Source organism: Pygocentrus nattereri, chromosome 7 (assembly GCF_015220715.1).
Source record: "Pygocentrus nattereri isolate fPygNat1 chromosome 7, fPygNat1.pri, whole genome shotgun sequence".
In the NCBI taxonomy this organism is placed as follows: Eukaryota; Metazoa; Chordata; class Actinopteri; order Characiformes; family Serrasalmidae; genus Pygocentrus; species Pygocentrus nattereri.
This window is the reverse complement of record NC_051217.1, coordinates 7,261,890-7,289,820: the sequence shown is the minus strand read 5'-3', so window position 1 is coordinate 7,289,820 and position 27,931 is coordinate 7,261,890. Positions and strand designations below refer to the sequence as shown.

The following is a 27,931-nucleotide window of genomic DNA, read 5'->3' as shown; positions in this document are numbered from 1 at the left end:
CTTATAGCATCTTAACAGTTAATGTGGCGGTCTTCCCTTGAAAAAATTACTTTTTAAAATAAAATGTATTCACAACATATTTTTGATCACACCTGGGTTTTTATTTTACACATAATCTATTAATACAGTGTGATAAGCCTTCACATCCTACAAAGTCCCAAAACCTCTTTACGACTACTGCATGCTCTCTTACATCTATAAATCTCTTTAGATATGATTTGACAATTCTAGATGATCTGTTTATGGTATTACTGATAGAGAAAACACATCATATTGTTTTTTACTTTCAAAGGCTCAATCAGGATGTTTCCAGATATATTACTTGTTAGACTGCTTCATTGCATTTTTTCATGGTTAAGCATATTTTGTTATAAGCAATATACTATCAGTAAGTAAGCTGACATCAGTTTCAGTAACAGGTCATTTTAAACATCCTGACTGGAGCTTTGCCTGTGTTGTATCGGTGCACTGTGCTGTGCTGCATGTTTTCCAAATATCAGATCATATGAGACATTCTTTATTCATACAAGATACAGCATTGAGAACTACCTAAGCTTTTACATGCCTTATTCCTTTCCACACTGCACACTCTTAAAAGTAGTTAAGTGATATAAATCAAACTGCCAGCTTAACTATTATCACATAGATGCTTTAGTCAAAACCAAAATTGGAAATTGAAAAAATATTTAACAAACTAAAAGACTCCAGGCTGTGTAACTGAACTGACGTACTGCAGATGCTGGTGAAATACTGCAGCTAATAAATGTGTGTGTGTACCTAGTGATAGTTCCCTAGCTTTCACACTTACGTTGACAATACCCTCTATCTTCACTTCACATTCATGTTAGCCAGGAATGAATAGGAAGAGAGCTGAATGGGATGTGTGGCTGTGTCTTGCTAATAAACAGAATGTCTTTGGATCATAGCACAAGAGGTCTTTTTTACCTTGGTGATGACTTCAGTAAGAGCACGGGTGAGGATTGGCAGCTGCTATCTGACTCCACAAACACATTATACATGTGCCCTTCCTCTTTCTAAGCTCTGTTGGTAGGTAGAGATTATTTATAACAAAAATACAAACACACTGAAGAACAAGACTCACTCACTCTCACAACTTATTGCACAATGTCCAAAAAACAGATGTGCTGTCACTATCTAAAGTGGAATTAGAGCTATTGCCATGAATTTTTAACAACTCTATAAAAATGAAAGTACAATAATTTAGGAGTTCAGCATTGGAGAATATGCCACTGAATTGTGCATCTAAATCTCTTAATGTACTCTATTATAGTGCTTAGGATAAAATGAACTATGTTAACGCAAAAGTACTGGCTTGAATGTAACTTAAACAGTTAAAATAACTTGCTCCTTGGTCTCTGAAACATCAAGCTTGCACCAAAAGCAATCAGCCGAAGTATTGCGCCAACTCCTTTCTAAAAGTAAAGAAACTGTAAACTCGCTCTTCACATTCATAAGGACAGTGACATTCTTGAGTTAATAAGGCAATACATTCAAAGATGCCTTCTGAACAGTCGTCGAAATGGTGGACTAGTGCACACTATTATTGGTGATGGCAAGACTGCTATTGCTCGGAGAGGCACTCCACTCCAAAATGTTGGCACAGCTCCCAGAGATAAGCAGAACCACGGCCTGGATCCTCCAGCCCTAACCTTTAGTGTCAGTGGCTGCTGCTGGATGGAAAGTGCCCCCTCCTCTGCCTTTATTGTGGTGGGGCAACTGCCATACTGGGGCTTTCTCCTCTGCTGGATACTTAACGCATCTTATAGTCATGAGCGATAGCAGCCTCACACAGCTGACCTTTAAAATCCAGCTCAAAAGTGAAGTCCAGATCACGCTAAGGAGAGACAGAGAAAGATACAAAGGAGGAAGAATGAGAACGATAAAGAGATTAGTATTGGAATATAGAATGCACTGAAGCGAATATATATTAATAGAAACAGCACTGTGGACTCTCACTGCATTCTTTTCATTGGGACGCATGGCAACAGTGCCCACAATTTCCTCCCCTCTCTTCACTGTAAGATACTCCTCAAGATAAAACACCGTCTGCTTCCAGTGAGTGTAGGGGGCATCGGGTGCTACAAAAGGAAGAACAAACATGGTTGGGGTGCACATCTCATTCAGTTCATTTATAATTCTTTAATAAACAATCCAATGCATCATTAAACTTCAAATCCAAACAACAAAAACTTTTTCAAATTTGAAACCAATTTTATTTCAACCAAATACTTAAAATCAACTCTCACATTTCAAAATACACATCCATTGCTGTTGATTGCCACCTTTAGATTGATTCATCAATGCCATTTACATGCCTAATACACAATTGCATCATGGCACACTTTGTGCTGCGATTTCTCACCATCTGCTCGCAAGATTTTCAACAGTGTTATTCTAATGGTAAACATTCTTTCAGCATGTGTTCAAGGCTTCCGTGTCTCCGTCTAACTGCTATGTCTGCTGCCATTGTTTAAATAAATCTCTCCACAAGTGCTGGTTTTCAGACGTGGAAAAAAACCAGCAGCTGGTTGCTCAAACTTTAGTAAATTGAGTGGAACAGGCTGTGTAATCATCCGCATTTGTGTATCTCTACCAACTTTTTTGCAGTCCTCCTATGTTTTGCTCAGATCTCTCTCAAATGCATTATGCAAGAGGAAGAAAAGTGCATTTATCATGCACACAACCCACAAACTTCACCAGTTTTGTGCATAGTATGGGGGAAGTCTTAGTGCCAGTTTTGATTCTAGGTTTTTTATTTTGGTTTGTTTTAGGTGGGCACTAAAAGATGGAGCCACTATTCAGCAGCTAAATAAAGTTTTAAAAAAGTCCACATGAAGTTTGGAGGTCTGTACCGTTTAACTCTGCAGAAAGTTGGTGACCTCTGTTCACCACTATGCCCCTCAGCATCCGCTGACATCCTCTTTACGTGGCTGACCACTTTGTGGCTGAGTTGCTGTCGTTCCCAATCACTTCCTCTTTGTTATAATACCACTGACAGTTGACTGGGAATATTTAGTAGTGAGGAAATTTCACGACTGGACTTGTTTCACAGGTAGCATCCTACCACGGTACCACGCTGGAATTCACTGAGCTCCTGAGAGTGACTTATCATTTCACAAATGTCTGTAGAAGCAGTGTGCATGCCTAGGTGCCTGGCTTTATACATATATATTTCACTTTTACTCCATTATCGCTGTGAGCCTCCTCATGTAAATGTGCATTTATTGATGAACTAAAGAATACAGAATCCAACTACCCTCACCCAGGTATATGGAAGCTACAGATTACCCAGCTATTTACAGAACCAAATTGTGCATGCCACTTGCGCACACAAAGGGCAGATGAATTCTGCTGGTGAGACAGAATAAGGCACAACTACGGCAAAGAGCATCAGAAAACAAAGAACCGTGTCAACTTAAAAGGTAGAGAAATGTTACAGGATTTTATTACAGGAGGCTGCAAACCTTCAAGGCTTATTTGGCCTGCGACTGACAAAGACTGACCAATTTATTTCTTCATGTTCATGTTCCTTTAAGAAGTGTGCGGGGGCTACCCCCAATTTTTTTTGTCTATTTATGAGAGAGAGACATAAAAAAATCACCTGTCTTCGCCTACTTATTTTTCCTTACGTTTTGCTTGAGTGTGTGTAAGTGAAAGTAATAGACTATGGTCAGGAAACGAGCCCAGAAAATGGTGACAAATGCCATTAAATAATATTGTAGCATCCTCAAGAAATATTGTTGACATGTTAATTCTAGTGTTTTATTACATTTATTCTCTGTGTTTATGTGCAGATCAGGAAGAACTGAGATCTATTTAGTGATGATGGGTAAGCGAGGAAGACATGAGCTGAAGTAAGAGAACAAACTGTGAGAGAAAAGCTTGCTTATGTATGGCATAACTGGTCAACAACAGCTGGTTAATAAAGCACCACAACTTGTGTGAAAGATATGTCTCTTTTAATAGCAGCGAACGCTACAATATGTACACATGCACTGTTAAAACACTGGGTTATTATGGGGCTGGAGAGTAAAATCTCCAATGTGAGAAAAATGTGTTGCAATTCCGTACAGCTTAAGTGTCCCAGTGGTTTAGAAGAGAGATGAAAATATAATACTATTTTATTTTTACATATTTCCAAAGGCATCTATACCCAGTGATTATACGATAATGACATTTTTTAATATGTAAACCATGTGGACATGGTTTTGGAAATCACTTACAGTCTGAAGTTTCTGAAGGAGGAAGCCGTATTAGCTTGCAAGATGCCATAAGCCTACATCAGAAGAAGCTCACGAACACACTTTTTTGCATTAACGATTAAAATGACAATTGATTGACAGTTTTCAAAAGATGTTACTCACTAATACTTCATTTGTGATTTTTATTAAAATGTTAAATGTTATTCAATGTTAAATAAAGCGTATAAACTAACAATTGAATTGAAAGTAGGTCAAAGGCACAACAGGTCACAATTTTTTAAATTAAAAAATACAGTGCTAGTTATTTTTAGGCATTGCCCTTGTCTACTGCTGAGTCCTTACAGCAATCATGGACAGTGATTTTTTTTTTTTTTTTTACTCATTTGATTTTTACTCAATTATTTTTACTCAGTTATATGTACCTATATCAGTTTATTACCTATACCTACTATCAGTTTATTTTTTGCATGTCTCTTCTTAAGGCAAGCACTTTAAAAAGCTCTGATCCTGGAGGGCCGTAGTTCATTTTGGTAATTTTCCTGCTTGAATGCCTCATTCATCTATTTAATTCACTTTCTGGTTCAGTAGGTGCACTGCAGCAGGGAACTGTGCTGGATTTTGGCCATCCAGAACTAAAATTGCACACCCATGTTCTATGCTAATAGGCTTGGAAATCAAAATTCAACCTAGTACTTGCCTAGGTTTACTATCAGCTTTATGTTTCTCAGTGTATCACATTTAGATGACTTACAAATACAATTCTTAATTATATTTAAAATAGCTACTCTAACCTAAACAGTTTCTTTATATTTGGCACTCAGTAGCCCAAGCATGCACAGGCATAGATAGCTATGATGCTTGCCAGATTCACTCTCTTACTTGAACCTTTGTACACACAAAATACCTCACTGCTCTCCAAACGTGAGGTCAGTATCTGTGCGTGTGTGTTTGTGAGTGAGCATTTATCTCTGCCAGGTGCACTCTGCTGATATCGAACAACTCCACCTGTGAGAGGGAGCTGGTGCTGAGAGACCGATTAACCAAGCTGCAAAGGTCAAGAGAACTTCAATGTGCTCTCAGATCAGAGCAGTCAGTCTGACCGTACCATTCTCAGCTTTAAAGCTATTCACAGAGCTGAGATTATCTCATATCACAATAAAAGGGTAAATGAAACTTGATATTTTATATATATATATATATATATATATACACACACACACACACACACACACATATATATAAAACCAATTACATTTCACGTTGTGAGATTTTGTGGAAATCACAGTCTTACTAACTTTACAGATCTTCAAATCTTTGATGGATAAATGTCAAACAGTCTGGATAAAGACAAACGTATACAGTGTAATATGAGTCCCCAATACTGTCATGTGCTAGGAGAAATTAATCCTATGTGAACACAAAAAAGATCACAGAACATCATAGTGCTCATTGAAGTTGTCTTCACTGCATTTCAAACACATATTAATATAATAAACTATGCGAGCTGTGTCTAAAGTTAAGCTCTGGAGTTTGGTAGTTCTAGTAGACTGTAAAAATGATTTGTCAGTTCAATCTAACAAACAAATATTTCATGTGGTACATTAATTAGATTTATTCAGCTCAAAAAAACTTTCATTGAAAGAATCTTTCATTGAACGTTGTATTTCTATTGAATAAAACATCTTATTTTACCACATGAAGTAACTTTATTTAGGCTGAAGTGACAAACCATTTTTACAGTGTAACACAATCAGTAGAGAACAAATCCATATGTATGTAAACAAAGGGCCTCACAATGTACAAATGCTCAAAAGTTAGTTCTGTAAAGCCATATTTCAAGCCAGCAATGATCTCAGATTTTACACTTTGCCTGCTGAAAAGTCTTTCTAAATGCCTCTGGAGTCAGAAGCTGCTATTTAGTCTATATACTAGCTACATTAGTTTTTTTTATTTTATTATTATTTATTTTTTTTTTTTTTTTAGAATGAACTGATTAAATTGAAGTATCTGTATATATTAAATAACAAAAGTTATGACTCCAACAATGTGTATTACTGCTGATATGGCCTTCCTCACAATTAAAGATGCAGATGCAGTATTTTTTGCAACATGAGCATTAAAATACATATATTTTACATGCTGCTTCTGTCTTTCCAACAATTAAAATGACAATTTGTCACACTTATTTAAATGTATATTTTTTGTGTGTAAATTTTTAAGTATTTCACTTTCACCTCAGCACAAAAATAATAATAATTTGAACCAAAATACACACACAACTTTTATAACCCAGTACTAAATGTACAAAAAAGTTTCCATACAGCCTTGGCTGACCTGTACTTCTGGTCATACTTTTGTTCCCAAGAAGAAATTGGCTAAATTATACACTGTCTGCTAAAAGCTGGGGACACCTTGCCTTTTAAGTAATATTGTATTCTATATGGCTTTCTATGTAACATGTCAAGTTATTGCAAATCATCCAAAAAGACAGGCTCACTTATTAAAAACATTTTCAGAAGGTGTGCCTAAACTTTTGAGTTGTAACTTTCTTAAATTAATTCACTGGACTAGGTGCTAAAACTGAGTTCAGTCATCAGAGGAAATATATCAGAACTACTGGACACCAAAAAGTGTCAGAAATTCATGTTTGTGTCTGGTCATTTAGAGAAAACATAGGCTACATTGTACATTTTTGATCACAAGCAACTCTTGGTCATGTATGTTACTTTACAATTGGGTTTACTGGAGTTCTAACTTAATTCCAGGAATCCTCCTGTCATGTGAATGTGATCTAATCTGAAGATGCCCATAGAAAACAAGAAAGCAACAAAGCCTTACAGGTCTGGTAATAAATCTGAGTAAAGAAAAATGCTGTTTTGGCTCTATGAAAAACAACTCTTGTTTGCTGGTGATGATGCCCTTATCACCATCCAGCAGCCACAACCACACAACACAGCAGGTTACACCAGCAGTAGTCCATTAGATAGCCTTCTTACTTTTACAAGATAAAAGCACAGCTAGGGTCTCTTATTTTTTTCTGCTTGGCAAATACATTATGAAAGGCCTTAGTTAGCGCTACAGCTAGCTTACAAAGTGGCATAGTTAGCCTGCATAATATCCAGTATTTTTCCTATGGGCAGCAGAGAAGCAGCTAGGGTTAAGCTCTGGCCTTAATATCTTTTCAGTACTTTTAAGTACCACCTGATCTGAAATGTAAGTAATTAAAAGTGTTGTATTGTGCCATGCAGCACAAATATGACTTTCACGTGTAACTCTTATATTCATTCTTGTATTTCATCATATATACTGTTTTTACTGACAAAACACAGATATTGCTGAGATAAATAGTTTTAAACAATGTGCTTAGGTAACTAAACCTTTTGCTCATTACTGTATATGAGCATTTTAATATAATTTCTATCAAATGTTTATATTTCAATGCCAATTTAGATATCCCAAACCATTTTAGGTAGTGAACTGCATGTAATGAAGCAAATTTAAGTAATCCATTCACTGTCTGACAGATAAAATGCAGTATTATACTTTGGAAAACAAGGTATCTAGTTGCTAAAATGCCTTGCTGCATTAAAGTGGAAATCAATCGTTTAGCTTCATTTAAGACTTGATCATTCTTTTCACTAGACATACAGTTTTCTCCACGGTTAGAGGGTGTGTAACCTTAAGCCATTAAATTAATGGGGAAGAGAGAGTTGAAAGATGTTCCAGAACAAAAACTGGTCATCATGCTATAACTAAGTAGTACCACAAGATGGCAGTAATGCTTCATAAACTCATTGCAGAGCCCTGTTTCACAGATTTCAGTCCTCACCCAAATAAATTGAATGGGAATGTCTTTTATTCATTTTTGGCCTCTTAGCTCATCCTCAGAATGATAAGTGCATCCTTCTATGACTTTAAATGCACCAGCAATCTGGAGTTGTGGTTGCACACACTTATCCAGGAGGCACAGAGCCTGCTGCATCTCTCCACCGCTACAGATATGACGACTTGCCTATTCTTAACATATACTTGGAAGAAAACAATAATCACTAGGCTTTTCCACCCACCTACACTCTATGTGTAGACCTAGTAAACCTATCTCAGTCACAAATCTCAGTCACTCAGAACAAAATTTTAGCTGATCTTTGTTCCTTTTATGCAAATATTAAAGTACAAGCCTAAAAAGTCCAAATCATTTGATTAGCAATCTTACTTCCTACTTGTCAATACTTCAGTAGCTCAGAACAGACATAGCTAGAGCTCAAGTAAAGTAACATTAATTATTGCACTCTTCACATGTCCTAATTGGAATTTTTATACTAAAGCAGGATAAATGCTTGCAAAACCAACAAAACAACCAAGTCATTTCAGAAATACAGTAGATTAGAGCTCAACACCTGTAGAGAAGCCAGTCTTCTTATGACACTTGGTGAACTCAATGTTGAAGTAGGTGACAAGGGCATGGACATAGTCATTCCTCTGGATCTGCAGGCAGAAGGTTGAGGTAAAAGACAGGTCCTCTGGCTTCACCGTGTAGATGTCCACCTCCTGAACAAAACAAACAGCTCTTTAAGTAAACACACAAAATACCTTATCTGCCATGAGGGAATATTACAGTTGCATAATAAGAGACTGAAAGGCACCAAAATAATGCATTGCTATTTTGTCATATCTGTGCTCTAAAAGCTTTCGGCTGCTTTAACTCCTGGACGTGAACAGGTCCTATCATCAGCTCAATGCACACAGCCAATACCCATCTCTCCACCCTGTCCGTCTCAGAGAAGCAAACCTTCTTTATCAGACAAACAAAGGCGAAACAGCATGCTTCTCCATTGGTCTGCTCCCTCTCTCATTGCTACCACACTCTTACTCTTGCACTGTCCTCACTAATAGTGCATTAGTTTTTACTTGCTATTACACAACACAAACTTTGGAAAGTGACATTTATTACTGTATAAACAAACCTGATCCTTTGTGAGTGAGAGAGAGAGAGAAATGTAGTGGGGGCAGCGAGTGTTAAAAGAGATCTGTTAGTTTTGATCTCATTTCATGTTCAGTTTATCATAGAAAGGCTACTTGACTCAAAAAGTGACAGTCTTTAAACACATCCTAATCAATTCACCTATCAAGAGTTCAAAAATCAAACATCTCAATTTGTCAATTATTTCTCACCTTTGGTTGCTTTAAATTTTCGTGCAACCAAATGGTGCATAATAGAATACTGATGAAGGCTAAAACAACACAATCTAATTCCCATTGTGGAAGGTTAGTGGAGGACGCAATGCAGTCAGTGGTCTAGATTCTGGAATTGGCATGCACAGCACTATCCTATCTGCAGACAAGGACAGTGAAATAGAAAAAAAACATTCAAATTTGCTGTCATCCATTTATACTTGTTTACATGTTTACCATGTTTAGTTTATCCTCTCAAAATCACAGGAAGCGCCTAAATCTGATGGTGTCGGATTCATCTGAACATGAGCAGAAAAATATTGTCATAACTTATATTTGTACATCTGTACTCTGCTCAAAATTCCTGTGAGATGTGTGCCTCCCTCCATGCATTCAAATGAACTTGATCAAGCCAATCAACATCTCTTTCAGCCCATTATCCATCACTCCATTGTGTAATAAGATTTCATTTCTAAGGATCATTATACAACAGCCACGCTTCGTTAGTGAACTAATGATCAGTCAAAACGTTCTAATGCATGGATTTTTCTTTCAGTGAGCAGGCACTAGCTAACACTCCACTAACTCTTAAGAACACACTCAACATTCAAGTAACGTCTTCATGAACAATGCAAGAACTTTAATGCATATAAATCAGGAAAAGTGGAGGAAACTTACTTTGATGAGGCAAGCATTGGTCACCACTTGCTTTTGGTCCACTATGTCCACCAGTGGCTCTTTCATTGCTACATTTCTGATGCAGGTCATGTCAAAGCCATACACATTCTCCCACCCTGCAGACGCACGCATGCACACACACACACACACACACACACACACACACACAGACAGAGCTGATTCTATGTTTGTAAATCACTTAAATTTGTTTCTAAGTTGTATAATCTCCTTCAGGCTCAGTTCACTGCTTCCATCATCATTAGTGATAGAGACCCTTCACAGCATGATCAAAATCCCCCATAAATATGCAAATTAGCAAAGCCAGCCATGTGATTTCAAGACCTACCATTCCTGAGCCGGTATTATTATTATTATTATTATTATTTATGGATGCAAGTGTGTGAAGCTTACCAAAAGTTAAACATCAATAATAGGTGATTAAATATATATTCAGGGAATTTACATTTCAGTTAATCAACATTGACAGTTAGCCAAAGCTTTCAGGAGGTTATTTGGTAGCTAGAAACAATACAAAATTCCTTATTCTCACTATGTAGGGCAATCTAGGTCCATTCTAGAACATTCTAAAATCTGGCGAACTGATCAGGGAAACCCCCCTTAAAACATTTATTAATTATTAATAGCTATGCCCAGGCATCATAGAAAAAAATATATGTAATAAAGACATCCAATCCTGGATAAAACAGAGATATGCAAGTGTAACACATACTGATATTAAAGCTGCAGAATACACAGTATAATATATATTGAGAGTCTAGACCTGGGACCATCAAATAGCAACCCGCTGGTCTACATTATAATATATGCAGATGAAGCTGAAGAGACCACAGAAGACTTGTCAAACTGGGTTACTGTCGGACCACAGCTCTTTGGAAATGATTTCTTCATCTGGCACTCTGAACTCAACTGATGAAATGATTGCTAATTAGCTGATTAGTTGAAACAAGTGTGCATAACAGGAAAGAAAGCTGAAGTCTACAGTGCTGTAACCCACAAGGGCTGGAACCTGTCACGTGTGCTTTATATTATAATACAGGGTGAGTCAAAAATCAGGAACCACCCCAGTAACAATAAAACAATAAAAGTTACATTGTTAAATTATGGTTTTCAAGATGATGGAAAAGTAAGGTAACACCCACAGATCAACACATAACTATAATGATGAGATCAATTTTGCTTTGGTGTCATAGATAAGAATTAAGCGTTTTCCTGGACTACATAACATTCTGAATGGAGATTGTCCACTGGACTAGGCCTCAGTCCTGGCCCGCAAGCTCACACTAAGTGTCTTGCAAATATATGTCTTTTATATTGTACGATTGTACTATTGTTATATTGTAATTTTTTGTTAAAGGGACTAACAGAAATGCTACAACATCACCTGAAGTAAAACCTCTTTACATTAACTTACATTAATAATTAATAAAGTTTTTGTCTTCTCTTGTTATGTCTCTTGTACTGGGGAGTCTACAGTAAAATACAAAAACATGCCTTATATGTGCCCAGTACAAAGTATGAGACTGACTACTCTCCTTCATCTCGTTTTGTTAGTGTCTCACACAGGGGATGCTGTTAAAATCCTGTATAGTTTGCTCTTGGCCTGTACCTCCCCTCTGACGAAGCACCAGCCACTGTTGTTATCTGCTTGTCCCATGGCTGACAAGCATTACAATTTGGAGTCTGTTATGAGAAGATGTGTATGTGTGTGTACTGGCTGTATAGAGGACAATCTCCCCCTGAGCAGTAGGTCTACAGAACAGGGTTGCTCAGATGCGATGTTTGATGACTCTACTGTAATATCGATCATCACACAGCCCGCAGCCCTGTGGCTGTGAAATGAAGCCGTGTCAAATGCTCTCTCACTCTCTCTGGTGTGTGTGTATACACTCACAGTGGATCTTGAAGTCCTTGTACTGCCTGTCCTCAATGGCCACAATGTAGAGAGCAGCACGGTCTGGAAACATCAGGCCACCAGGTTTCTGGAAAACAACAGAGTCTACTCACTGTGAGAGAATGCTCTGTGGGCTCTGTGGGGGACACACCCTTACACATACTCACATATACAGTGCTGTACATAAGTATTACATAAGTCTGATCATTGGGCCTCATTCACCAAGCAATCTAAAGAAGAAATTCCTTCTTAAAACCCATTTATGCAATGTTTTCTTATTTGAAATTTGTTCTCAGGTAAGAACAGCGTCAATGCTCACTCAAGAGCACAGTCATGAATCTGATGTAGAATTTTTCTTAGGACCTCAAGAACAAATTTTATGAAAAAAACTGATGAATGCCATGCTGATAAAGTTAGGCAAAGAATTTTAATTGGACAAACTGCCCAGCTGGTAGAGGCCGATAAATGTTAGGGTGTATCTCATGTAGACTAATAATGAAAAAATTATTATTGAATATGATCTCATGGTCCATATTCCCAAAACCTGGCATGTATAATCGATAGAACACTCTGTGTATGATAGTACACTCCACACAGGCCATGTTCTAAATTTGGTGAAAGTCATTCACTCTATAATTAAAACTTCTCAACAGTTTTATGCGGGAAGTAATCTGATATGCTTTTTCTCACACACAGAGGCACAGAGCTTGATAGGATCTCTTTTCTTGTCCACTACTTTGCCTGCAACTGCCTGACTCTTGCATACCATTTAGGTAATGCTGCTAAAACTAGTCAGATCCTGTTTGATTGCTAATGCTGAATAATCTACAGCATGCATGACTGTAATGCTAAAGACATTTGCACCGTACTGTTCACACCAACACGTATACATACACATACTGACCAGCCACTTGTCTCTGGCATAGATGACAGTGTTGAGCATAGACTCATAGAAAAGGCAGTAGCCCATCCATTCTGAAATAATAATGTCCACCTCGTCCACTGGCAGCTCCGTCTCTTCCACTTTCCCTTTAAAGATGGTGATAACTGCAAAAATAATGCAAAAATAAAGCTAATCATAAACATAACTACTATTTATGCATAAATAAAAAATAGTCACAAACACAAATACAGCTACTACTAAAGCTTGGAAACTTTGAACAGATAGTCAGCTCAGTCTCTGAGTTTCCAACCTGAGTATCAATGAGCAGATCATGCTGAGAGTGTATGAGTGTGGATCCCTCTCCTGCTAAAAAAGGATTTTTTTGCAGCCCAGCTTTTGATCAGCTTCCGTGGGGAGTTATTGAATTCAGTTTGGCTGGTAATGGAACACTTTGTCAGCAAGAAATATGAAGCCTCCCATCCCCTTCACCAGTCCTCCTGCTGAACTGCAGCTCTGCTTCAGGGATTTGGTTTGGTAAAAAGAAAGTCTTTAGATATCTCCTCAATTACCACACACATCCGTTTCTCATTTTATGCTTGTTTGCCAAGATGAATCATGCATGTCATGGTTGCTTCAAGTTTTGTGACTGTACAAATGAGTTGGTACAAATCTCTGTGCAGTTTGCAGTCTATACTGAATTTGAGGATGAGCACCACTGTAAAACAGCTGGAATCTAGTTTGAGAGTTGGTGAACTCTTATTCATAAGCTCTAATAATGTTTCATGCAGTTCACTTCTTACTATAAATGTAAGCTATAAGATTTCCATGCAGGTCATCTACCATAATGCCACATTCATTGTAGAACAAAGTCACTGTAAGAACCTACATACATACTTTTTGAGCTCTTACCGTTATCTAGGTGATTGGCTTTGATGATTTTCTCAGAGTACTCTGATATACTAGAGCATTCGATCTGAAATGACAAGAAAAAAACAAAAAACAACAGTCTAGCATCACACCTGGGACTGCACAATATTAGTTAATTGCTAATACAATACTGTCCTGTGTAATACTGATATTGCAGAGGGTTGCAATTTGAGAGTGATGTGTCTATTTTAAATGGCTAAATAAAATTGTTTATTGTGTAGTGTGAGCATTTTGAGTGTTCTGTTGATGCTTTGAGGAATCATGTCCTCTAATAATGTTTAAAACATAATGCAAGTCAGTGTTTAATTGTAATATATCACAATAACATGTTGCAAAAAAGTCCATTTTGTGCAGCCCTGTCCATGATTATTCCTTCTCTCACAGCTGAGAAATGATACTGTGACAGAGATAAAAGCAGCCAGACAAAATTTGCCTTGGTTTGAGTGGTTGAAACGCATACACAAGCCTCTGCTTCTCAATTCCCTCTCCAGTCCCTCCACGCTGATGGCCCTTCAATAGCAGAGTCCCTGTCTACTCATTAGAGTAGTCTACGAGCACTCTCTTCTGCATTTAACACTGCCTAAGGCTGAGAAACTGGGTTCAAGCACATTGTGGGGGAAAAATGCATTAATGAGATCACTGCATCTGGACTATTATCAGCATACTGTCCTTGTGTGAGAGAAAGTAGGAATGGAGTGGTTATCAGTCTTAATGATATATACTATAGTATAAAAATAAATGATAATCATACTGTTAGATTTAGGGGTGTGATGGCTAACAGATCACCTTCTGATCAACAAGTACATGATTGTTCCAACGATTGCTATTCATTTGAGTGTATTTAATGGCCAATAAACAAAAGTTCCTGTTTGAATACACAGGTTTCTGTATGAGGGCATGCATGAGGGCTCAATATGCAATTTGTTCTGCTAGGCAGACCTACTTAAAAATGAAGCATGCAGCAAAAAATAGGGGGGTTAGGGACCACTTTTCACTGTAGCACAGCTACAACAATGTACAACACTAAAGCAAACGCCAAAAGCAAGTGAGAGACATCTACTTTGTCCATGTTCAAAGTGAGATGTACCATAAGAGAAAATTCCACATGAGCTCTACAGAGTAAAATTCTAGAGAATGACGCCAGTCATGACATTTATGTTCTTTATTTGGGCTAGTAATGAGTAGTAAATATAACTTCAACTTTAAGTCATAGAAGAATCAGAGATCCCTGAAACGTGGACCGGGGCAACATAGTTATTAGCAGTGTGGGTGACAAATTCCATGAAATATTGAGTAAAACATTAATATTAATGTAAACTGTTTGTATGACACTAAACATAAGGTATATTAAGCAAGGTTTGAATGAAGATAAGATCAAATGTGATAACACCACTTCCAGTCCTAAAATTCTAATGAGCATGCACGATTGACATCTGTGTCCAAGAATCCAGCCTGCAATGCCACTAAGGAAGAATTATGCACACTGGTGGGAATGAGTAAGGAATGGAGTTTGTTTGTGTTTTTTGCCCAAATGTACAAACCTACTGACTATGGGTTAATTTTGCTTGCTCGTTTGCTTTAGCTCACTAGGTTACCCAAAGTCTGACATATTCAAACAGGAACACACAGTTTTGATAAAAGCTGGGTGGGCAGACCACAGCTGACATCAGCTTTGTGCATGGTGAGGATAACCTTACATGAGCTTTCCCCAAACATTGTACTGCCCAGTAACATCAAAACAGAAAAATTCTTGCAAAGTAAATGGAAGTCATCCTTGGTGTAATTTGTACTTGCATTGTGTGTACACAAGAACAACTTTGACCTAATTAGTAAACGATCAAAATTTTAGATTCCCTGGAGCTTTTCGCAATTTCCAATCCCTAAAACGTAAGTAAAGGATTCAGAATCGGTGTCAGGATCATTCTCAGATCTCAGAGCTACTGTTGCCCATGCTGTTGTCCTCGCTGTCTCTCTCACTATCTCTCTCGCTATCTCTCTTTTTCACACGCTCTCTCTTTTTCTCTATTTCCCTTGTGTGTTTGTGAGACTTTGTTAGTGTCCACAGCCGTCCCCATCAACCTTGTGTTTTCCACACACAGCTAGACAGCTCCGTTCCCCCATGAAATCTTCAGCATGTGGGCTGCTCTCACTTGCTCTCAGAGAGAAGAGAGTAATGCAGTAAGATTTCACTGGAGGACACCTGAACTATAATCAGCTGCTCTCTCTGTCAGCACATTTCCCCTCACAAAAGACAAGAAGGGTTTGATATACATGATCACAGCAAAGCACAAATGCACTGGGACCTTCATCTAGTGACTTGATGAAAATTTGCCACATTATTATTTTTTTGTGTTTATTTGAACAATAAAGACTTTATTATTGTTTCTCTCTCACCCTTTCTTCCTTGCATCAAACTCTGTCTCCCTGCCTCTTTCTGTCTCTCTTCCCCTCTCACTCTCTTCCTCTATCTTTCTTTCTCTTCCTCACTCACTGTTTTTCTGACTTTCCCACACACTATACACTCACATTCACCCTCTGTTTACTTGTTCTATGTTATAAAATGCTGATGGAGCTGTTGTTGGATTAATGAAAACACGTCTATCTGTACTCCTATTTCTAAAGGTTCAATACTAAAAGTTAGCCATAATGACAGATAGCAATTATTGCAATGTTATATCTCAGTCACACTTAGTTCTGCACTTGTCTTGAACATGATCGTATCATAAATCAGAGTGGGCCCGCAGCCCAGGCTGCATTTAGGAGTGCAGTGCAGGCATTTGTGTGAGAGAAAGCATGGTGGCCCCCACACTGAGCTCTTTGGCATTTAGCTCTTATGAAGCCTTTCAAGGAAATGCTGATTACTAGCAGAACTGCATCAGGGCAGCAAAGTGCAAATCAGATCGACTCAGCAACAGCTTACACATGGCAGACCCCCAAAAAACACCCCCTCTGCTCATAAAGAACTAATGAAAGCTTGAAGTGTCAAGAACACATGTCCTCACATACTCACACACACAGACACACACACACACACACACTGGGCTTCTAATTTGCTAAGAGGAACACTCTTAGAGGAGTGGACATTCTAGGGCACATTTGAAATTGTCCAACCAAGATGTGAGTTGCCAATGAAATCATTTGACCACACTTATTACATTGATAGAATTGTTTTGAACCTCTTAAGTTCCTATATGAAACTAAAAAGCATATACAGTTCACTACCTCTGCTTAGGCCTGAACTATATGGCCATGTAATCAGTTACCACTGATGACTGACGCATGACTCGATGACAAGTGACAGTGCTACAAATGTGATGACACCTTTTTTTAACGGTAAAGATGCAAAATGGAATGTGCAAAGACCAGAATGTGCAAATTTTTAGAACAAACATGAAATCAGCACTTTGCAAATGTATTTCTGTCTTGGCCAATCTATGTTGCAGTTTCACGATATGAATAATATAAGCCAGAAAAGTGCACTCATACTGTATTTGAATGCTGCTGCTACACCTACACCAAAATGTCACTGCATAATTATACAACCCCAATTCCAATGAAGTTGGGACGTTGTTTAAAACATAAATAAAAACAGAAAACGATGATTTGCATGATGATGTAACATGTGCAGAATGTGGCTTGGCATTGTCTTGCTGAAATAAGCAGGGACGTCCCTGAAAAAGACGTTGCTTGGATGGCAGCATATGTTGCTCCAAAACCTGTATGTACCTTTCAGCATTAATGGTGCCTTCACAGATGTGCAGGTTACCTATGCCATGGGCACTAACACACCCCCATACCATCAGAGATGCTGGCTTTTGAACTTTGCACTGATAACAATCCGGACAGTCCTTTTCCTCTTTGGCCCGGAGGACACGGCGTCCATGATTTCCAAAAACAATTTGAAATGTGGACTCGTCAGACCACAGGACACTTTTCCACTTTGCATCAGTCCATCTCAGATGAGCTCAGGCCCAGAGAAGCTGGCGGCGTTTCTGGGTGGTGTTGATATGTGGCTTTCACTTTGCATGGCAGAGTTTTAACTTGCACTTGTAGATGGAGCGACGAACTGTGTTCACTGACAGTGGTTTTCTGAAGTGTTCCTGAGCCCATGTGGTAATACCTGTTACAGAATGATGTCGGTTTTTGATGCAGTGCCGCCTGAGGGATCGAAGGTCACGGGCATTCAATGTTGGTTTTCTGCCTTGCCGCTTACTTGCAGAGATTTCTCCAGATTCTTTGAATCTTTTGATGATATTATGGACTGTAGATGATGAAATCCCTAAATTCCTTGCAATTGCATGTTGAGAAATGTTGTTCTTAAACTGCTGGACTATTTGCTCACGCAGTTGTTCACAAAGTGGTGAACCTCGCCCCATCCTTGCTTGTGAACGACTGAGCCTTTCAGTGATGCTCCCTTTATACCCAATCATGACACTCACCTGTTTCCAATTAACCTGTTCACCTGTGGAATGTTCCAAGCAGGTGTTTTTTGAGCATTCCTCAACTTCCCAAGTCTTTTGTTGCCCCTGTCCCAACTTCTTTGGATCGTGTTGCAGGCATCAAATTCAAAATGAGTGATGAGTTTATCCGTTTGAACATTAAATATCTTGTCTTTGTAGTGTATTCAATTGAATATAGGTTGAAAAGGATTTGCAAATCATCGCATTCTGTTTTTATTTATGTTTTACACAACGTCCCAACTTCATTGGAATTGGGGTTGTACATGACATGAATAGCTAGTTACCTCTGTCTTTTTACCTCCTTTTATTACTGTCTAAGTATGCAACTGATTGTAGTCACCTAAAATGCCAGTTTAATGTTTTTCATATGGTGACTTTGGCAAATAGATATTACTGGAATTGCACAAGGGTGTTTTATGTTTGTTTACCCCTCACAACATGAGCTTCAGACAAATAAAATAAAAATAAAAACAATAATTGTCCCAAAAAACAGAAATAGTCCAATTGAGCTATGAAGAAATTGGAATTGGAAAGATTGGTGCAACCCTACTGTTTTCTGTTTAGATTTGTGGCTTTATTAAAAAATACCACCATATTTTCAAAACATCTCTCTGCATCAGAATATCAGATTATATTTAAAATTGTAAGAAAAATAATGAACCCATGGTTCCTGTGTGTTGGTACCATATTGTTAAAGGACATAATGAACATTTAGGCGAAAATCACCCCTTCGGCCCTTTCTGCAATGTCAGTCAGAGTTTCCCCAAAAGCCAAATACTCCTTCCTCACAATACAGTGTGTGATGACTGTTACAGTAGGTCAGCTAATAAATACTTGCTCAGTAGACCAGAACACAGCAACCACCTGGGTGCCAACTGAAGGACAATATATGTGAGAGGAGGGGAGAGAGATGGAAAGATGTTCATTGAGAAAAAATGAAATGCATAACGTAAAACCCTGCCTCTGTCTCAAAAAACTGAAACCACACAGTTTTCACAACTCGTTCTCCAGGGCAGAACAGACAGGCAGAATGTTATTTTAGGAACAGAACACTGCTCAAACATGGCGAGACCCTGCAGGTTTGCTGAGCTCCAGACAGAGGGAGGTGGGCTAGCCCTCTTACCCCGTACACGTGCTTGGCTCCAGCCTTGGCAGCGAACATGGAGAGGATGCCAGTGCCACTCCCCACGTCCAGCACGATTTTGTCCTTGAAGACATGTTTGTTATGGTACATAGAGTTCCTGTAAGTCAGCGTCCTCACCTCGTCCTTTAGCATCTCCTACAATGTGACACAGTGGAGATTACAGCATTAAGATTAGAGGAGCAATACAAATAAAACTCGTAAAAATTAAGCAGCATAAGGCATGTCATCACTGTTACATTTAAACATTAAACCTCCATTTCACTTTTGGAGGGTTTTGTTAATGATTGCAATATCTTAATGACAGGAGGATGCAATGGGGGGAAATAAAGGAAATGCAGGCACACAAGTATCTCTTCATATCTTTAAAACATATCTTTACGCATCCCATAATATGCTTTAAGCCTGTATGAATGAGCAAAACTGTTGCTGTAACAGCACATCTCTGCAGATCTTTCATGCTGCTTTCTCTCCCAGTGATATAAAAAGCTCACGTTCACATTGAGGAGATGAGATAAAGGGGAAAAAAAAGCCTGACCTATATACTAAAAATGAGACTGAACAAAATTCATCTCACACAGATCTCGTCTGAATTCCACCGCTCACGCCCACCCCCCAAACCCGACGACCTCATCCCCTCCCCACTATCTCTCTGTCTGCCGGTCCCCCCCTCTCCCTCCCTCTGCATCCACCTGTATTATGTTCATACAAATTCAAGTCATGATCATGCCCACTATAACAAATCTTATCATATAGAACCAACCATGGTTAGGGAAAACGTCTCATAGATCTCTTATTCCAGCACACAATATTATCTCTTAGTCTAGCCCTTATATAGCCTCTTTAAAAAATGTTTTATACCTTGGTCACACTGTTTGGCTAACCATTAAATATGTTAAGCATATCTTTGAAAGGCAGTACGAAAAAAGTACAATTTCCTTTACAATCGGTCTTATGAATGAATTTGTGCATCCATCCATACTTGGTGCTTTTTACAAACTCTCACATGACTGAATGGATTTCTGTCAAATATTGCACATGGAATTGCACTCTTAAAATAAAGGTGTGAAAAGGCCTTTAAGGACCAATGTCATTGAAGAATCACCTTTTATTAAAGGTTCTGATGGTTCAAATTGTGTAAATAACTTGTATGAAGAATAAAGTTCAAATACAGATAATGCAGGTAATACCCATTCTAGGTTCTCCTAGTACCACATGTCCAACAATTTAGGAACTTTTTAAGGGCATAAGCTGTCAATCCTAATTTTCCCTGAAGAGTATGCGTCCTCTCAAAAGAGAAATAAAAAAAAAAACTTGTCTTACCTCATGGATGCCAAAATGGGCATAGGAGTCAAAATAGTAGTCTCTGGAGGTCATCTCTTCAGGATTGAGGAACTTAGCCATTTTGCCACGACCAGGGCAGCTCGGGAGGGTGGCCGCATGAGGGGTGTGCGGCGTGTGCGAGACGTGTGATGGCCGCGGGGCATGGTGGACTGAGGGCACTGGTTTAGGCAGGGGAGAAGGCTGTGCTGACTGAGATGGTGCTGCACTCAGGGGCTGTTGCTGTAAGAGTCAAGAATAAATGAAGAGATAGAAAAGATTACTGTGCTTGCACGTACGTGCTATGTTTACTGAAGGCTCACTAAAGCTGTCATGACCCAGTTGTAATATCCTGGAGACTCTTTAATATCACCCTACTGTCATAATCTATTGCCTCTGTTGTAAAAAAAAAACTTTGTCTCTGAAGTCATGACTTTATGTGAGTAAAGAAAAAGTGTTCTCAGCATCTAACTCAATGTAACTAGGAAGATTTGCTTTTCAAAACTTCTTTTTGTCCATTCATCATGAAGCAGTTGCAGAATGTAAAAGGCAGTAAAAACTCCTTGGAGGAGTGCTGGAGCATTTGCAGTGTTGTGAGAGGTGGAACGATAACGGCTGCACTAATGTGAGGGCCAAGGTTAGAAAGGAAGCAGCTGGTGAAAGTAGCAGCACATACGGCCAGCCTCTCTGGCTCAAATTAACATGTTCACTACCTACAGAGAGAGAAAAAGAGAGCAGGGGGAGGGCAGTATAGCTTCTTTGCTCTCTCACTGAGATAATACGGCTGATTAACAAACCTCCTGTATTACAGCAGACAGGCCTGCCATGTCATGATGTTCAGCACAAGTTCATAAGAAGCTGTGCCACACAGTGGTGCATGTCTTAATCCCTTAAACCTTGGACTTCTTATTCTATTATTAATCTTAAGACTGTTATACAGTATCATTTACAATCTAAATTGTAAGCTATCTATGTACCCTTAAGATTTAAGGGGTTAAATGACAGGCTCACAATGAAAAGTATGCCATGCTGGGGGTGGGCAATATAGTGTCATATATATATATCATGACTAATGATAACAAGATCATATAGGGATGCACAATGATGAGACATCAGCAAATAACTGCTTTAAAAATATCAACAATGGCACACAGTTCCCATATCCCTAGTTATCATGATGCATTATGACACAACCAGCTTTTTTCTAGCATACTGCAGATTTTGTTGGTACTTAAACATTACCTGGTGATCCCATGTGGCATAGCTACTGGTTTCACCCTAGTGTTGTGAGATGGTTAGCTCAAATCTTTATTGTGACATGACAGCAAAACTGGCCCTGAGTAACTGAAAGTTGTTGTGAATGGAATAAAATTATGTGAAGTGTTGAATAAAAGTGATCACTACAGTTTTTGGTCGTTTCTTTATAGTAATACTGATCATGTACTGTGAAAATGTCTTCAAATCATGTTTTGTGCTATATTGCAAACCCCAAACTTGTTCTTCATCTTTTGATATTCATAACCATGTTTTTCTTGAGCATGAAAGTCTACTCCTCAAACTGTCTGTTGTCCTTGCTGAAGCATGGAGATATATGATGAATTTATACCACAGAAAAAAAGTGCTAGCATACGTTGTCCTTCACAGCGTGAGCTCAGTGTTGCATGCAGAACTGCTTGCATCTAAGTTGCCAGGCATCTGATGAAAAGAACAGTCTGACAAGCATCTTTCAAAACCTATCTAAGTGGCAGCGGAAGATTCCTCTCTGAGTGTGTGTGCACACACGTGCACGGATATAGGCGGGTGGACATTAGCGTAGGTGTGTGTGTGGCCATGGTGTGTGTGTGTGTGCATTCGTGCATGTGTGTGCACATCCCTACAGCCGGAGGATTTAAGATAATGAGTGTCAGCAGCAGGGAAAGCAGCTGCATCAAGAGACATCAAGGTGTCAAGATAGCATCTAACAGAGGGAGGGGTGGAGACCAAATGTCCTTTCCCCCTCCAGCCAACTAACGAATCTCATTTCACATTCTATTTTTACTCCACGTATACGCCACGTTCAGCCCTCAATCTTTGCAAAGCAGGTTCAAGGAAATAAGCAAACATTGTTTTCTAGGTACACAGTACTCTGAACAAGTCAGAGTTCACTCTTATATTTATTCATTTCCAGTCAAAATTGGAATGTATCCAATACAAGCTAGTCAGTTTTCAATGTCAGGAAGATGCAAGCTGATGACTAACAAAATTACAGTGTCCTCAAAAACAAAGAATAATATCAAGGTTTTCAGTATTCAGTATGTCCATTCTTTGACCTGCTTTCAGTTTCTCAATTCAATCTGCAAGGGTATTTTCCAGGCTTCTGGTAAACACCAACAATGTTCAGTTTAGAAATAGTTTGCAGTTTCAGTTTCTTCCAATATTCCTAAGTAATCCTGATTTAGACTCATCTCAGACGTCCAGTTAAAGTGTTCTCGGTTCTGTTTCATTTTTCGTTCTTTTCAGAAGTGGCTTCATAGCTTTTAGAACCACCACACTGTTCTCACAGGACACTCCCTTCCTTATGCATGTGGATTATTTCTTATCTAATCTCCTCAGACGTACCTCCTGAAAAAGTATAACTTATAATTAATGTATATTCTGACTGTATATTCTAAATGAAGTAAAAGGTCTCTGATTTTTGCACAGTACTGTATCAGAGTTGATGTTTTCAGAACATTATGTACTAGGAACTTCTGCTCAGAAATATCTTAACACACTAATATAGTGCCAGGACCTGGGAAGTGTCTCACAATTAAGCAACCAGTGCTGAAATGGTTTAATGGTGATTTTATCTTGCAGTTTAGAAGTATTTGGTGTTCAGAAGTGTACAAATACATGTGGCATCTCACCCCGTCCAAACGACTCATTTAAATTACTAAAACGTCTCTGTTCTCTTTGTCCATATTTTCTTTGGCATACTGTAAGTTCATCAGTAGACTGTATAATAAGCTCAATTTGCTCAAAGTGGTTCACATTTGAGAATGTTACACAATACTCTCAACCTTATCTCAAACTCTCTCACCCCCCAACCCCAATGAGTTCAGTAGAATTCTTCTTGAGCGAAGAGGGGCAGTGAGCAGAACAGTCTTCAGCCTCTCTCAATCTTGCAGCTATTTCTGGCAGTATTTTCAGAGGTCAAGCACTCTCTGGCAGTTGGGCTTTAATCTTTAAACTGAGCTCTTCCAGCTGTTTTGGGGACCGCTGAAAAAAGTACATTTAAATATTGTCTTTTAAGCCATTGAGATCTAAAGTGTCTTTCTCGCTTTGTTATACCACAAATACGGTGAGATGCCTTTATATACTGAAATGACAAATAAAGAAGACCCCAGGCATGAAAACTTCAAAGGCTAGAAACGTCTGAAAACCCACTACTCCTTCAACTCACGTTAGCCTACAACAAATCCCAAAGCCATGAAAGGCTATGCGGCAATTCTCTCAGCAGTTCACACTCTATAGCATATGCACACATATGCTACAGGCGGACTGAAGACTTTATAAATCTTTATAAATGTTTGCTTTTATGATCCTTATTCTAGTGATGCACAGATACCAAAACTACCCCACATTATATATCTGTTCACTTTGCCTGCTCTTACACATTACACGGTAGATCAGAGTGAACACTGCATTCTGAAGGATAATGGTAACTGTTTGTTTTGTCAGTATTGTTGTGGTTTTGGTACTGTAATGCACTTCATTATTAAATTAAGGATCTATCTGCATCTATCTACTATATTGCAATCTTCTGTTTTGCTTACATACAGCAGATTTATTAGAAAAATGATGTATTCTGGGAGATGCAGGTCAAGCTTCTTGTCAAAGACTTTAATATGTGAGATTTTACCATATTTAGCTGTTATTTGCAAAGCATATTGGGAAAGTGACACTTTGCGCAGCAGTAACGGGTGAGTGATGCAGTTTCCAAGCCATCTTTGTAGTCATTACTTTGTAGTATAAGTGCATGTAAGTTGCTGTAATGTGATGGTCAGTCTACACTGTGATTGATACAGTCCCACGCTACTGCAAAAAACGATGTGACAATTCAACACAAACGTTCAAGCATTTGCTATCAGAAGGTATCAAGATAGATTTGTCATGTTTGTCCATATTTTTACTTTATACTTCAGAATGAAGCAAAGCTGAGGGCCCTCAAACAGCTGTGGTCAAACATTACAGCACATATGAGCTGTACATTAGAAATACTGGGTTGCAGAAAATACAGTGAAGTGTCACAACTTTATAATACAGTAAGTACTGTAAATTAACAGTAAATTAGACTACTGGAAAACTGCTGTAGGCAAATTACTGTAATTTTATACTAAGGTTTTTACATTGTAGCATACAATTAGACACAGAGAGTATCATTTAAATAAAAAATATCCTGTATTTTGTTTTCCCCTAAAGACCACTTGTTATGTGTGGGTTTTTGTGAATTCAAAACAAAATGTTTTTAGTCTTCAGTTAGTTTTATATACCGACGGTGTGGACTGGGAGTGAATGGTAGTTTCTGAAGCTTCAACAGTGTTGACATGCTACTTTAAGCACTCATTTTGGAAAACTGATTTGGGCCTTTTAAGATACAAGTTCCCATATGGAAGAAAAACATACGTACATATATATTTGCTTGTATTCAAAGTATATGCACAATAAATGTGAAATTTTAATACTTGCTAAATATACTTAACTGAGCCATTATGAATATATGACAACTTGCACATCAATATAGTAAAATATAGGCAAATATGTAGATGAAACATTTGTATTTGTGTCAATTTTGTATATCGGAATATGTTAACATATAGTGAAATGTAAACCTTATTTTGAAAAAGGTATAAAAATGTTTCCTTTGCAGTTGGATTGACTGAGGACAGGAAACTGAATTAGAAAACAGCATCTAAAAGACACTCCAAGCGCATCTGATGTTTTCCTAATTTAATTTAATTTTAAGTGACCCTTATTAGTCTCACAATGGGGAAATTTCACCTCTACATTTAACCCATCCGTGAAGTGAAACACCACATACGCTCTAGTGAGCACATACACACACTAGGGGGCAGTGAGCACACTTGCCCAGAGCGGTGGGCAGCCCAATCTGTAGCGCCCGGGGAGCAGTTGGGGGTTAGGTGTCTTGCTCAAGGACACCTCAGTCATGTGCTGTTGGTTGTGGGGATCGAACCGGCGACCTTCCAGTCACAAGGCTGGTTCCCTAACCTCCAGTCCACGACTGCCCCCATTGGATCTAAAGGTGTCCAACAGGAAAATCGTGCTCTCTGAGCCAATTCCCATTAGGAAGCAAACCCATCAGGTTTTGACCCTTAATGGTTCTGAAATGGCTTCAAACGAGAGGAAAGTAACACATAAAGGGGCTGGCAAAGGAAGTTAAAACCACTGTTACCACAGTAAACACAGAATAAAGTAACCAAAAGCGAGTTCAGCGAAAAGAGGAGAGCTGTACATGGAGAGTGGTGGGTGGGAGTGTGTTCCAGCTTTAGGTTATGTGTTCAGCTGAGCTGAGCTGGCTAAAGCTCGTGTGCAGCACCACGGCCAGCGCTTCAGCTAAGGACTTCACCCCTCACACTCCCACACACCACTGAGACACAGGACACACTCCTCTCAGAGCTCTCCTCAGGCCTCCACTTCTAAAACACTTCACCTCGGGTCAAACGCCCAGCGCGCAAAACCACCATTGGTGGAAAACGGAAAAAGGACCCCTGAGTATGGCAGAGGTGGTCCTCACCGCCGTGCAGCAGCGCTCCGTAGTACAGAGGCAGTTGCGCTGTTTTTAAAGACCTTTTTCTGGAGTGACTCTTCACTGCAGCAGGTCGCTCTGTGTCTATCAGTGTGTGCTAAACTCCGCTCTCCTCTCTCTGAGGAACAAATCAACGCCCCGAGTGTCTTTAACTGTAACGCGGCTCCAACAAGTCCAGCACGAGCATTACAGGTGATTTTTCAGTCAGTTGCTGTGTGAAATCTCGTAGAGGCACTCACCTCAGCGCTCTCAGGGTCCGCCATCTTCCTCCTGAGGAGCAGGCAGCGGGAGGAGTGTTTCATTCCCATAAGAGCCAGCGGAATGAGCTCGGCTCCACCGGAGGGAAAAAAGGAAAAGAAGAAGGGGCTCTGAGATTAAGACTGAACCACTGAATGCTCCTTAAAAAGTCCTCAGAAAGGGCGCGACGTGCGGCGATGAACAGGTTGAACTAAAACAAGGTCCCGGAGCAGAAAGCACTCCCTGAAACTAGTTGACTGCTCGTTTGAATCCACCGTGTGAAAAGTTCTCCACATTGATGGATCCTCTGAGAGTTGGCGGTCGCCTTATTTCCCGGTAAAACTGGAAAAAGCAGCGGAAACCTCCCCATATCTCTCTCTCCCTCTCTCTCTCTCTCCCTCTCTCTCCGGCTTTAGTGAGTGTCAAACTGGCCGTTATTGAAAGTGTCAGCCATCCATGTCTAACACTGCTGGATGTGACGGAGACCTGCTGAGTATAAAACCCCCATTTTACGGGAGTAACTGGAACCAAATTTAGATGAAAAGTGCCGCAAGTTGCCGGTCGCTGTGTAAAAAGGCTCGGTCCCCGGAGGAATCACTCTCGCGTCTCCTCTTCTAACACATGCCGGGTCTCTCCTCGCAGGCGCTCGGCTCCGGACCCGCTCAGCTGCTGCTCTCTCCTCCGTGTCAGCCGCGCGTGCCGGTGCCTCGTGCACCTTTCCCAGCTCGCGCTGGAGGACGAATGAGTTGGGTTCCCGTGAAGGAGCCGGTGTGAGCTCGCGCTTGTCCTGCCGCTCTCACAGCCCGGAGTTCAGCCACTTGCTCCCCATCCACTGCCCTCTCCGTGTGGTCCAGTTCACCTGAGTGCAGCGGCTACCCGTCCCTGTCCCTCAGTCCGGCTGTAAAACCCAGAAACGCTCATTTAATCACATTATCCAAATCACTAGAGTGACTTCAGGCAGTTTCACTCCAATAACCTCTTAGCCTACAATTAAAAGTGTAGCCGGTTCAACGACGAGGCAGTTAGCCACCTCTTTCTCTCAGTACCTGCGGTAAAATCCAAGAATGTTTATTTAATCACGGTATCCAAATTATGAGCGTAACTCTGATATGATCTCTAAAATGACAAATGTTGCCCATACCAATCCTGTTCTATCAGCTCGATATAAACCCCAGGAATGCTAATTTAACACC

At 39.4% G+C, this 27,931-nt stretch overlaps 1 protein-coding gene across 1 annotated transcript; it reads right to left on the bottom strand.

The window, feature by feature from the left end:
* Window positions 1-87: 87 nt before the first annotated feature.
* LOC108414180 (protein arginine N-methyltransferase 8-B) lies at window positions 88-27,931 on the bottom strand. The gene is made up of 10 exons (XM_017687023.2): window positions 26,741-27,931; window positions 20,720-20,959; window positions 19,379-19,534; window positions 13,778-13,841; window positions 12,890-13,032; window positions 11,986-12,073; window positions 10,074-10,189; window positions 8,621-8,771; window positions 1,978-2,099; window positions 88-1,855 (listed from the first exon to the last, which is right to left on the bottom strand). Exons 1-10 carry the CDS (start codon window positions 26,807-26,809, stop codon window positions 1,772-1,774), a joined length of 1,233 nt encoding a protein of 410 aa, XP_017542512.1. The 5' UTR covers window positions 26,810-27,931; the 3' UTR covers window positions 88-1,771.

Excerpts from the sequence above, each read along its gene's own strand:
- LOC108414180 (XM_017687023.2), bottom strand. The coding sequence starts at position 26,809 with ATGGGAATGAAACACTCCTCCCGCTGCCTGCTCCTCAGGAGGAAGATG. Across the intron at positions 19,535-20,719 it reads CCCATTTTGGCATCCATGAG|GAGATGCTAAAGGACGAGGT; the intron begins GTAAGACAAGTT and ends GTCACATTGTAG. Across the intron at positions 13,033-13,777 it reads AGCCAATCACCTAGATAACG|TTATCACCATCTTTAAAGGG; the intron begins GTAAGAGCTCAA and ends TTATTTTTGCAG.